Raw genomic sequence first — 12,985 nt, 5'->3', positions numbered from 1 at the left:
GAGATATATGATATCATATGATATATGAGATATATGATATCATATGATATATATGATATATGATATCATATGATATATGAGATATATGATATCATATGATATATATGATATATGATATCATATGATATATATGATATATGATATCATATGATATATATGATATATGATATCATATGATATATATGATATATGATATCATATGATATATATGATATATGATATCATATGATATATATGATATATGATATCATATGATATATATGATATATGATATCATATGATATATATGATATATGATATCATATGATATATATGATATATGATATCATATGATATATATGATATATGATATCATATGATATATATGATATATGATATCATATGATATATATGATATATGATATCATATGATATATATGATATATGATATCATATGATATATATGATATATGATATCATATGATATATATGATATATGATATCATATGATATATATGATATATGATATCATATGATATATATGATATATGATATCATATGATATATATGATATATGATATCATATGATATCTATACCACATACATCATATATACATCATATATATCATATATATATATGAACTTTCCAGAATAGGTATATCAATAAAGACAGGAAGTATACAAGTGGTTGCCACAGGCTGAGAGGAGCAGGGAATGGTGAGTGACTGCTAATGGATATGGCACTTTTTTTGGGGGGTGATGAAAATGTTCTGGTCAGACAATGGCAATTACAAAACTGTATACACACGAAAAACCAAAGAATCACACACTTTAAAAGGGAGAATTTAGCTCGGCATGGTGGCATGCGCCTGTACTCCCAGTTACTCAGGAGGCTGAAGCAGGACTGCTTAGAGCCCAGGACTTCAAGGCTGCAGCGAGCTATGATCGCTCCACTGCACTCCAACAAGGATGACAGTGTGAGACCCGTTTTCTAAATAATAATAATAATAATAATAATAATAAATAACCCAAGGTACTCAGTTCACATGCAAAACCACTGGTAAACATAAATTATCTCCAAGTAATCTAGAAAGAAAATGAGCACATAAGACGTCTTCTAAAAACACACATATATTTCTTTACATGTTACATTTAACGTAAAAATAAGCTATTCAGAAGTTACATGAACATTTTATGTTGGAAAGGTAAATGACTATTATTAATACAGAATGGTTAAGTACATTTATGTTTTTATGTACAAATGCATAAAAGGAAAAGCATCCTTAAAATAAACACCATCAATGGCTCCTCGGTGGTCACAAAACAAAATCCTCACACCTTTGTCTTCCTTCACAATTGAGCTTTATCCACCTTTTCAGGCTTATCTCCCATTATTACCTGACACAAACTTGGGTGGGCCAGAGTTTCCACTGACCATCCCCCGACTATTCATCCAACACTATGTTCACTGCCTCCCATTCCTGACCATTTGCCTTTTGTCTTCAACTAATTCTGGGGACGTTTTGTCCAAATAAATGATCCATATTCTTGAAGGCTGGAATCAAGTCCTATTACAAATATATGTTCTCACCCTCTCCAGAGCATAGCAACCCAGCATCTACTGGCCTCTCACAGCTCTAACCATCCACAACCCTAAGCTGGCTTCTCATCAAACGGGTACTTTTCACCACCCAAATTCAATTAATTCACTCTTACAATAATAAAGAATAGTCGCCCACAGCCTACCTTTTCCAGCCTTGATTCAATCATTTATCAATTTTATCTTCAAAGTCCCTCACTTCAGGGAGACGATATATCAGCTTTCACCCAGAGTCCTAAAGTAAACAGCACTCTTGCCAATGACATAGTGCCACCTAGTGGCAATATAAGGTAAATCACAGTGGCAGTAGGAGGATCTCCACACTACTTTTACAGGAATGCACTGCAGGTAAAAAATAAGAAGCTACAGTACTGTTTGGCAGGACAATTTGTTTCATACGTGCATACTATCGCCCTGACTAAATTAACTCTCAAGTCTTACAGGTATTATTTGTTTTCAGTTCCATGCACAGATTAGACATGTAGTACTTACCAAATCAAACTCAATTTCTGAAGTGTCTTACACCAATATATTCATGCACATATGGTTAAAATTTTCCTTGAGGATCTATCATGTGAGAGTGTGGCTTATTATAACAAGTAAACAGAACAAATAAATACAAAATGAAAAGAAATTGCATGATTTACTCGCATATAAGGGAGCTTGTTGTGGATTAAGTTTCATGACCCAGGACACTGAAACAGAAATGGAATAAATGAGAATAAAATTAAAAGTTGTCATCAAAAATATATAAGCCACCTAAAGTCCTAGGTGTCAAGCATAGCTCTATGAGTACAATCCCGTGCCTGAGATTACCATATGCCCAGCTGTATGCTATACACTAAGAGATTTAGGAAGGAAGCGGGGTCAGGGATTGACCCCAGACTCAATCTTTTCAAGTGGGGAAGAATGATCTTCCGATTGAAAAATAAAGACAAAAAAGGCTTCACTGTCACAGAAGTTTCAACAACCAACAGGATATTTAAAACAGTTATCAAAGCAAAACCATTGTATGTTCACTTACATTTTTACATAGTCCCTCAAACTCACAAAATGCTGTTTACTCAGGGACTTCTTCCAGTCTTACTAGGGAACCTGGAAAGTGAGGGGAGGATTGCAAGGGACCACTAGAACTCTCTTCCTCAATTCCCCTTCTCTGAGAAGGGAGGCTACAGCTTGCCTCTCTAACCACTAAAAGGCATGACCCTCCTCAAAGTTAATAGCTGGATTCCCTGATAGATATTTTCACTAAATGAATTCTCATAAAACTCTCATTAAGATTTAGAGAAGGCTTCCAGGGTTGAATTCCTGAACATTAAGAACAGCATGTTTTTTAAAAGTTTAACTTGGTGATTGGACCAGGACTTCATCTAGGCTATGAATGCTCAGAATGGTAGGTCCTTTACCAAACAGCTTGAGTTTGTGTATAAAGTGATCTCATCCTCTTAAGAGTCAGAGAAACAGAACCAAGCGACTTCACTATAATTTGATCTGAGGAAGTTTCTTACTCACAATAGGTAAATGAAGGCACATACTAACCAGCAATATAAACAACAATATCAAGTGTCATTCACACATGCAAAAAACAGACAAAATCCCAAACTCTGTGTTCTAACAAATCGCAAAAACCTCACTAACAATAAATGGAAATGACCAAATGTTTGGACTGAAAAGCAATGCCTTGGTAGCCTAGCCATGCCTAACTCAAATAACAGAACCATCTCGACGTTAAAATCCTCACAGATCAAGCTGTGTATGTCTCGGGTCAAGACTTCGCCAAAAAGCAGTGAGCACACACTTAAGAGGGAAAAAATCTACCTCAGCCTCCTAAATGCAATCATCTCTACACGAGTTGCAGGCCCCAAGCTTCAACGTGTTCTGCTGGACAGCGCAGTAGAAAGCTGACAAGCAGGTGGCCTTCCCACCCCGACTGAACCACCTCCATGCCCATGTCCATTCATTTTCTTGTCCACCCCATGTGCTATAACAGACCTCCTGGCTCAGGGCACTCTTTCCTTCCTGACTGCCTTCACTTAATGACTTTGTACTTTTAGGTGCAAAAATTATCTGCAGAAATCCACACTGAAAACCAAGCTTGAGAAAGGCAGCAATAACCAACATTTTTACAAGAAGAACAAGGTCAATTTCAAGCCCATCAGATTCAAATAGCAAGCATGGATGAAAATGAAAGACTGAAAGGCTTGAGTGCCTTCTTAATGTATTAAATATCCATTTAACTTACAATTAAGCTCACTGTGCTCACTGGCCTTTTAATCAGCTTTCCAGGTCCTGCTCAGACTTGCCTAGGACATGGGAATGAAAGAACCTATAAATTTATGGACCAATCTACCTTAACTAACTTGTCAAGTGTTCCTGCATCAAGCAGAAGAAACATCAGTGAAACTGATACAGGAATTAACCCCTTGTTAATCCATAAAACTTAAAGGAGCGGGATCCAATCTTCTGGCTTCCCTGGGCCACGCTGGAAGAAGAATTGTCTTGCGCCACACATAAAATACACTAACACTAATAATAGCTGCTAAGCTTTAAAAAAATTGCAAAAAAAGAAAATCTCATAATTTTTTGTTTGTTGTGAGGTGGAGCCTCACTCTGTCACCCAGGCTGGAGTGCAGTGGCACCATCTTGGCTCACTGCAACCTCTGCCTCCTGGGTTCAAGCGATTCTCCTGCCTCAGCCTCCCAAGTAGCTGGGATGATAGGCGTGTGCCACCATGCCCAGCTAATTTTCGTATTTTTAGTAGAGACGGGGTTTCACCATGTTGGCCAGGCTGGTCTCAAACTCCTGACCTCAGGTGATCCACCCACCTCGGCCTCCCAAAGTGCTGGGATTACAGGTGTGAGCCACCGTGCCTGGCCAATGTTTTAAGAACGTTTACGAATTTGTATTGGGCCACATTCAAAGCCTTCACAGGCTGCATGCAGCCTGCAGGCCGCGGTTGGACAAGCTTGGATTAGAGAAATCTACAGAGACAAACTAGTGACTTAGTAGCCCTCTGATCTCTCATGATTTGCAAGAAACTTAGGATGACTATGTGTAAAGACCACAAACATCAATTTAACTGAATGGTTCCCGCCACACTGGAATGAGGAAGCTGAGCAAACTCAGAGGACTCTAAGAAAGGGCTGATGTCATCTGAACTGTTCGGAATTATAAACTCCTCTAAACATGTTTCAAAGCCAGAACTCGTAAGAGTTGTTCTGATACACGGATTAAAAGAGGGATGACAAAGTGTCTGTCCCCCACACTGGTCAAAGGGACAGGTCATTGTTATGCTGGCAATGCAGGCTGCTGAAAAGAATGTATCTGTCAAAAGTAATCAAAGTAATGACCCCAGAAGGCTCCAGAAACAGACTGGTAAATTCAGGTTGCTTTCAGACTTCCACAATGCTGGCACACAAGGGGAAAGACAAAACTAACATTGACAGAGCATTATATTTGATATTACATTTAATCCCCATTAAAAAGATACTATTTCCCGTTTCACTAGTGAAAAAGTTGATCTTTCAAAGGTTTAATTATTTAACACCAAGGTCAAAGGGTAAGTTGGAGAGACCAGATTCAAACCCAGTCTGACATTAAAACATGTGTTTTCCCCCCACATCGTCTCCTGCTAATAACCTCAAATCTAAAAACTGACTTGCCCTACACCTTGAGCCCCATCCTACAAACTCTCCCTGACGTTATTAATTCAGCTGTCACTGTGCACCTACAACGTGCCAGACACCATACTCCTCAAGACTCTGTAGGCACAGAAGGAACAGATAAAAATCCCTACCTTCATAGATATTATTCTAGGGGTAACACAGGTAAATAAAACATTAAAATAGTTTTCACATAGTAGCAAATTCCATATAGCAAAATAAAACAGAAGAAGGAATAGCAAATGAGGGAGGTGCCCTCTTAAACATGGTGCTGAGGGAAGGCCTCCCTGAGAAAGATATCATTTACCCCAAAAATAAAAAAGCAAGTAATAGAAAAAACAGGTAAAAGGTGTTCTAGACACTTAAACCTGCCACACTGAGAACTCAGGGTTCTGATGCAAAACCTCGCTGCATATAATGCATTAACTTATTCTTATACATTTAAACAAACAAACTCTACTTAAGAACTGTGTTCTAAAGGAAGGAGCATATTACAGGAAGGCAGTTTTTGGTCAGAGTAAACACACTTAAAAACTAAACCTATTGAAAGACCAAGAACAACTGAAAGTCTTTGCTTTGTCAGATTTTTGACCAAAAGGAAAATTAAAGAAACACACCATGCCCATCCAATGATTTCACCAAGGAATTTTAAGAGAGAAAATCCTACTTCTTCCTCACCCAGTAGCCAGTGAAATGACTGAGCAAATTCACAAGTTCACTGGGGCTGCTTTCATGTAACACAGGGACAACACATGACAGACACAGTGGAACCCTACAGGTTGCCTAGTATTTGAAAGACTGTGAAGAGGAGGAGATGTCAAAATTCAAAGTCTTAAATGATGTAGTTTTAAGTATGTTCAGCAATTTCGCCACTCAGTAGTAAAGCCAGCTACAGTTGAAAGGAATCAGAAATTTGAGGGGTGTGAAATAAGCAGAAGCACAGAAGTTAAGGATTTGTATTCTTCCCACATTTTCCACTTTATTTTATACTGCTGAGAAAAAACAAATTTAATAGTTTTCTGCTGTATAAGAGAGACACATTCACTTTATGTCACAGTAAGAGTCACTCAATTTTAATACAACTACCTCAATGTATAAATTAACATTCTCCCCCCTTGCCCACACACAGTAAGTCTCTTATGATGTTGCTGATTAGAGAAGCAAAAGTTGCCGCTACAATTCTCTTCCTGCATTTTAATATAAACAATCATCAGTCTTTTCTTCATAGAGTGCAGTGTGGACACCATCATCAGAACGTACCAGCACTGGGTGTGCAAAGTTTACAAAGATTAGCAAGAGCAAAAGTGTTGAGATTTTTGAAATTCATGCTGCTGCAAAGAAGTATGTAAAAACTCACTCACTATAGAGGACCACACAGAAACTCAGGCATGAAGTTATATGGCTGTGTGATTGGTTTGGGAGAAGGAACGGAAAGCACTTCCACCAACCTATATGCCTGAGCAAATTAATGCAAAACCTCAGAAGCTACAAAAAAGTTTATCTACCTAAATTAAAATTGGTGTCCACAGCAGTAGCCAGCAAAATGCCTGCGAAGCGCAAAGTGCTAAATATTTTAGGGTCTGTAGGTCATATGGTCTCTGTTAAACAATATGTAAATGAATGGGTGTGGCCGTGTTCCAATAAAACTTCATTTATAAAAAGAGGCAGCATGGTACATCCAGTCAGCAAGCTATAATGTACCAACCCCCGGTCTAACACTAACTAAATACCTCTTAATAAGCCAAAGAAACTGTGTCCTCTTAGGCCGGAAGTGGTGGCTCACACCTATAATCCCAGCATTTTGGGAGGCCGAGGCGGGGAGATCACCTGAGGTCAGGAGTTTGAGACCATCCTGGCCAACATGGTGAAACCCTATTTCTACCAAAAATACAAAAATTAGCCAGGCGTGGTGGCGGGCGCCTGTAATGCCAACTACTGGGGAGGCTGAAGCACGAGAATCGCTTGAACCCAGGAGGCAGAGGTTGCAGCAAGCCTAGATCACGCCATTGCACTCCAGCCTGGGCAACAAGAGAGAAACTCCGTCTCAAAAACAAAAAGGAAATAAAAGTATACAAAGTGAAAACAAAGAAATTAAACTGCCCTTATTTGCCAGTGACATTACTGTCTATGCACAAAATTCCAAAAATCTACAAAAAAGCTTCTAGTACTAAAAATGAGTTTAGCAAGGTTGTAGAATCCAAGGTCAGCATATAACATAAAATCATCTTCCTATATACTAGCAATCACCAGCTGGAAATTGAGAAGTATCATTCACAACAGTACCACAAACATGAAATAAATGTGTAAGATTACAAAATACAAGCAAGATCCAACTGCTAAAAACTACAAAACACTGACGAAAAATCTAAGAAGGTCTAAATAAATAGATATACCATGTTCATGGCTCATTATTAAAATGTCAGTTGCCTCCTAACTGATTTCCAGTTTCAATGCAATGTCAATCAAAAACCCCAGCAGGCTGGGCATGGTGGCTCTCACGCCTGTAAGCCCTACACTTTGGGAGACCATGGTGGGAGGATTGCTTCATCCCGGGAGTTTGAGACCAGGCTGGGCAACATAGAGAGACCCTGTCTCTACAAAAATAAAAAAATTAGCCAGGCATGGCGGTGCATGCATGTGATCCCAGCTACTTGGGAGGCTGAGGTGGGATAATCGCTTGGTTCAAGGCTGCAGTGAGCAGTGATCCTGCCACTGCGTTTCAGCCTGGGCAACTGAGTGGGACCCTTTTTTTTTTTTTTTTGAGACAAGGTCTCGCTCTGTTGACCAGGCTGGAGTGAAGTGGTGCAATCTCGGCTCACTGCAACCTCCATCTCCTGGGTTCAAGTGATTCTCCTGCCTCAGCCTCCCAAGTAGCTGGGATTACAGGTGCCCGCCACCATGCCCAGCTAATTTTTCTGTTTTTAGTAGAAACGGGGTTTCACCATGTTGGCCAGGCTGGTCTTGAACTCCTGAACTCAAGTGATCCACCCGCCTCGGCCTCCCAAAGTGCTGGGATTACAGGCATGAGCCACCGCACCAGGCCATGAAACACTTTCTTCCACCCACGGCTTTCTCTTCTCTCCCCATTTACAGCAGTAAGACAGCCTAACCTGGGAAAGAGAGAGAGAGGGAAGCTACTTCCAAATGGATGCCTGTCCCCATCAGTAATAACCAAGTCTATTCAAGTGCTAGATGTTAACTTTAAAAGAAGGAAACATCAAAAGTCCAAGTTTCGGCCGGGTGCAGTGGCTCATGCCTGTAATCCCAGCACTTTAGGAGGCTGAGGTGGGTGGATCACGAGGTCAGGAGTTCAAGACCAGCCTGGTCAATATGGTGAAACCCCGTCTCTACTAAAAATACAAAAATTAGTCAGGCATGGTGGCGTGTGCCTGTAGTCCCAGCTACTCGGGAGAGGCAGAAGATTCGCTTCAACTGGGGAAGCAGAGGTTGCAGTGAGCCAAGATCGTGCTACTGCACTCCAGCCTGGGTGACAGAGCGAGACTCCGTCTCAAAAAAAAAAAAAAAGTCCAAGTGTCTTCGCCTAGCTTTGTCAGGAATGTTTTTACCCTCAGTCTGTAAGTGTGACCAAATATATTTTTTAAAGGTTTACCCTCAATCTGTTAAGTTCAAAGGTTTACTATAATCTCTTCATAAGAAAACTATTGGAAAGATGGAATAAAATACACAGAAATGTCCTTAACAGGTAAATATTTATTTTTCTTTCTTATTATTATACTTTAAGTTCTGGGGTATATGTGCAGAACGTGCAGGTTTGTTGCATAGGTACACACGTGCCACGGTGGTTTGCTGCACCCATCAGCTCGTCATCTACACTAGGTATTTCTCCTAATGCTATCCCTCCCCTAGCCCCCCAACCCCCAACAGGCCCCAGTGTGTGATGTTCCCCCTCCCTGTGTCCGTGTGTTCTCACTGTTCAACTCCCACTACAGGTAAATATTTCTAGAATGTATCTACTCCATCAGGTAGTGTTAAGTATTCTAAACTGTGCTAGTATAGCTGCTTTAAATCACTGCTTTCTTCTGCAAATGGTGGCACCTTTAAAGTGTTATCTTGAAGGGGAAGTGAGTGATTTGCTCATGTCTCTACTGAACTAACACTGTTAACACCCAGTCCAGTTCTACCTTAAACAAGTCTGAGAAATACAGACATAATCCATACTTGTTATTTGTCAAGACTAAGGTAAAATAAGGAAAGTTGGAACTAACTCATATCCTCTTATGACTGAGGTACTGAAAACAATCCATCTCTCACCATTTCCTAAACAGCATAGTCACAAAGAGCTCTACCCTACCAAGTACTCTGCAAGTCCCACTCTCAAAGGAAGACTCACAGGTGACTGAGAAGATAAATTTGCTATTGTTTCCATTATCCTTCAGTTCATCTGACACCTCTGAAGAAATGCATTTGGATAAGACTCACAAGTCTCAGGGCCCCTTCTTTATGAAAGAAATAGCTAAGCCTCCATACTCAGAAGCATCAGACTTTTCAGAATGCTTAAGTCATGTAAAAAGGTATCAAAATTATTATCATTACAGCTACCAGGAAATAGCCACCTACTCCATGTTAGATACTGCAGTTAAGTATCTCACACAGTTTCACTGATTCCTAACAACACTGCAAAGCATGTTACTAACCCTTAAGGAGTAGGAAGCTGAAGCTCTGAGAGGCTATGCAACTACTCAATGGAAATGTGGGGATCTGAACTCTACCTAGCTCCAAAGGGCGTACTTTTTTCTAAAATTTCTAATTTTTTTCCAATTTCACAATGGAGGCAGAGTTTTCACTACAATTTTAATAATTTCACCAGCTGGGTGGGGTGGCTCACGCCTGTAATTCCAATACTGTGGGAGGCTGAGGTGGGAGGACGGCTTGGGTCCCGGGGAGACAATTGGGCAACAGTGAAGATTCCGACTCTAAAAAAATAATAATTTCACCAAAAGGGGGGACAGATTTCTAAATCGGAATCTCTTGTTAAAATCCTTAGGGCACCAGTTAAGCCCCACTTCTTTTCAAAAAATAACCGACAGATTAAAAAAAAGGTTAGAAATCCTTTTAAAGTAAATTTCATCAGAGATCTGCAAGTGAACTGTCATTTTGGACAAGTCCCCAGAGTTGGCGGCCCTCTCCTGTGTACACCAGCTACCACTAGGCAGTAAAACTAATTTACCCAATTCAAACACATACCGTGCCTGCACTATGTTAAGACCACTGGCAAAAAGGGTACAAAGTTAAATAAGGTCTATCACAGCCCTCAAGGAGTTAAAGGACTAGAGGAGGAGTCCATTTATAGTATAGGATGTGTGCAGTTACCATTTAGTCAAGGCAAAAGAAGTGTGAGAAATCCTACAACAATAGTACCTACAGTATAACATGCCATCACCGCCCACAGAAGGAAAGCAACTGGTGCCCTCGTCACGTTATGTTGTTAGTACTTGCTTACATGATGTCCCTCCCTGACAATCCCTTCCAACCTCTGTCAACCTCCTTCCCCACAATCACACACACACACACAAAACCACACTGCCAGGAAGGGAAGCCATTGAGTGAGTACTGTGAATCCTACAAGTGGCTCTGTAGTTTAAAAGGGCAATGCCTGTGCCTGAAGAAAATTTGTCTTTAGCTTCATCAGGTGAAGAAAATCGGTTTTATAACACAAGGCCCACCAAACCAGAAAAGTCCAGGAACGCTTCTCCACAGGACTCACTTAGCACGAGAAATCACTCAGAGCAAACTGACGCACACAGTATTTGTCAAATTTTTCTTTTTCATTTAGCAGAAGGTAAGGTAAAGGACTACAACTGAAGTTAATAAATGACACTCTAGCCATTTTGATCATTTGTCACTATAAATGATAGACATTTAAGCTAGTTCCATCTGCGGAAGTGAAACAGAATCATGTTCATATAATAAGCCAGACGAACCAAATTCAGTGGAATACGTGCACCCAAAACTGGACCAGACTTGTACTTAATGCAGCCTGCAAATCCCCAAGAGTCCACGACAGAATACAAGAACAGTAACACTGGTTTATCTCAACTCATCTTAGCTCCCTCACAAACTTGCCAATAATGACCTCTCAAGAACTGCACCGTTTGTCCTCATCTGGGCAATCCCGTGGCTTAGAAAAACTGAATAAAGTGCTTCTTCGAAAAATAAAACAATGCGGGGAGGGGGGAGTAGTAACAAAAAAAAAGGCACACTGGTTTTTACTGTACTGAAGCAATAAACTCTCCAACTAACTTCATTAATGAGTATCAGCAAAGAATGAACACCAAAATACCGCTCAATCCAACTTTCATCGTGAATTCTTGAATTCACAGTAGGATCATTAAATGTGACGGTATCACTCTGCTATAAAAACTATTTCCAAAACAAAACAAACCTATCTACCCCCTTTCTTGATTTAAAAAAAAAAAAAAAAGAAGGAAAATTTGAGGGTTTTTGCTTTTTTCAACTTCACATACCGGTTTGCCTTTGCAAAAAAAAAAAAAAATTGTTTAGTCTCAAAGTATAGCTGCAAGGTGGACCGGCTGCACGGGTCCCAGAGGGCCGCTCGCCTCCGACGGTCGCAGTTTCAGCCGGGCCGCGCCCGCGAGAAACAGCAGAGAGGCCCCAGCAGGCGGGCGCCGCCGGACAGGTTTACCGTCCGCGTCGGCCCCGGGGAGCCGCTCCCTCGCGCCCGCAGCACTTGTTCGCGGCGCGGACTCCACACCGCGGCCGCCCGCCCCAGGGGAGGAGTGAGTCCGCCCCAGCGGCGCCAACCCGGGGACCCGGGGCAAGGGTTCGGGGCCATCCGCGGCCGGGCGCGCCCCCCATCCGGAAAGCGGCGACGGCCCCCAAGTTGGGCTGCGGAGTGGGAGGCGCGCCGAGCCCCAAGCAGACAATGCGGGAGAAGGGTGATGCGCAGGGAGGAGGGGTCCGCAAAGCTGAGGTCCCCGCGCCGCCCGGCTACCCATCCGTTCCGCCCGCCCCTGAAGCCCCGCGCAGCCCCCGACCCTCCTCTGGGGCCCGCCCCACCGAGCGGCCGCAGGGGACGGGCCGCGCTCCGCACCCCGACCCCTCCTCAAATCACAAAACTTCCCCCAACTCCGCCAACTAAGTTGCGCTCTCACCGTGCGGCTCCCGGGGCTCCCCCGCGGGCCGAGCCGAGACAGCTCCTCACCTTCGCCGCGGAGAAAGACAATAGGCTGCCTCTCCCCCGGCGGCGGCAGCAGCGGCTGCGGCTAAAGCGGCGGCAACCGAGGCGAGCAATGGGCACGGCGGTCTCGGCCGAGCCGAGGGGATTCACCGCTGCTGCTCCGGCTCCGCGACAGCTCTGCACGTAGCCCCAGCCACCCCGCGCACCGGCTACAAGCTGCCCGGGGGTGGCCGGGGCACGCAAGACGGCAGTAACGTCTGCGAGTCCTCCCGTGAGTACACGCGGAGCAAGGGCTGCGAGCTGGGATTGCACGGCAGAGCTGCCCATCCCGCTCCACGAGACCAATAGTAAGGCACCTGGGCGGGGCGCTCAGGTTGCTAAGGGAGGCTGAGGTTGACCGCCGGGGCTGCTCTGTGCTAAAGTGATCACAGCACGGTGGCTGGCAGAGACTGCTCTGGGAAATGCCCACTCACGGTCTCCTCTCCGCCCTGTTTCTAGAAACTGCCCTTTCTCTGTGTGCTCGTGGTTACCTGAGCTGCAGCACTTAACCACACATCGTGAAATGATTTACTCCTCTATTTCCCC

At 42.7% G+C, this 12,985-nt stretch overlaps 1 protein-coding gene across 3 annotated transcripts in view; it reads right to left on the bottom strand.

The window, feature by feature from the left end:
• LOC115932861 (golgin subfamily A member 2-like) overlaps nt 1–12,742 on the bottom strand; it is a 37,338-nt gene extending 24,596 nt beyond the window's left edge. Inside the window, exon 1 of one of the 3 annotated variants that reach the window (XM_063698791.1) lies at nt 12,375–12,742. In XM_063698791.1, coding sequence (XP_063554861.1) covers nt 12,375–12,727 — 353 coding nt within the window. In that variant the 5' untranslated portion in view covers nt 12,728–12,742. The remainder of the gene's footprint in view (nt 1–12,374) is intronic. The other 2 variants (XM_055362865.2, XM_063698792.1) reach the window with 2 other exon arrangements.
• Nucleotides 12,743–12,985: the final 243 nt, after the last annotated feature.

The sequence above is a fragment of the Gorilla gorilla genome, chromosome 16 (assembly GCF_029281585.2).
Source record: "Gorilla gorilla gorilla isolate KB3781 chromosome 16, NHGRI_mGorGor1-v2.1_pri, whole genome shotgun sequence".
Classification (NCBI taxonomy): domain Eukaryota; kingdom Metazoa; phylum Chordata; class Mammalia; order Primates; family Hominidae; genus Gorilla; species Gorilla gorilla.
The sequence above is the reverse complement of the archived record's forward strand: the minus strand, read 5'-3'. Positions and strand labels throughout refer to the sequence as shown.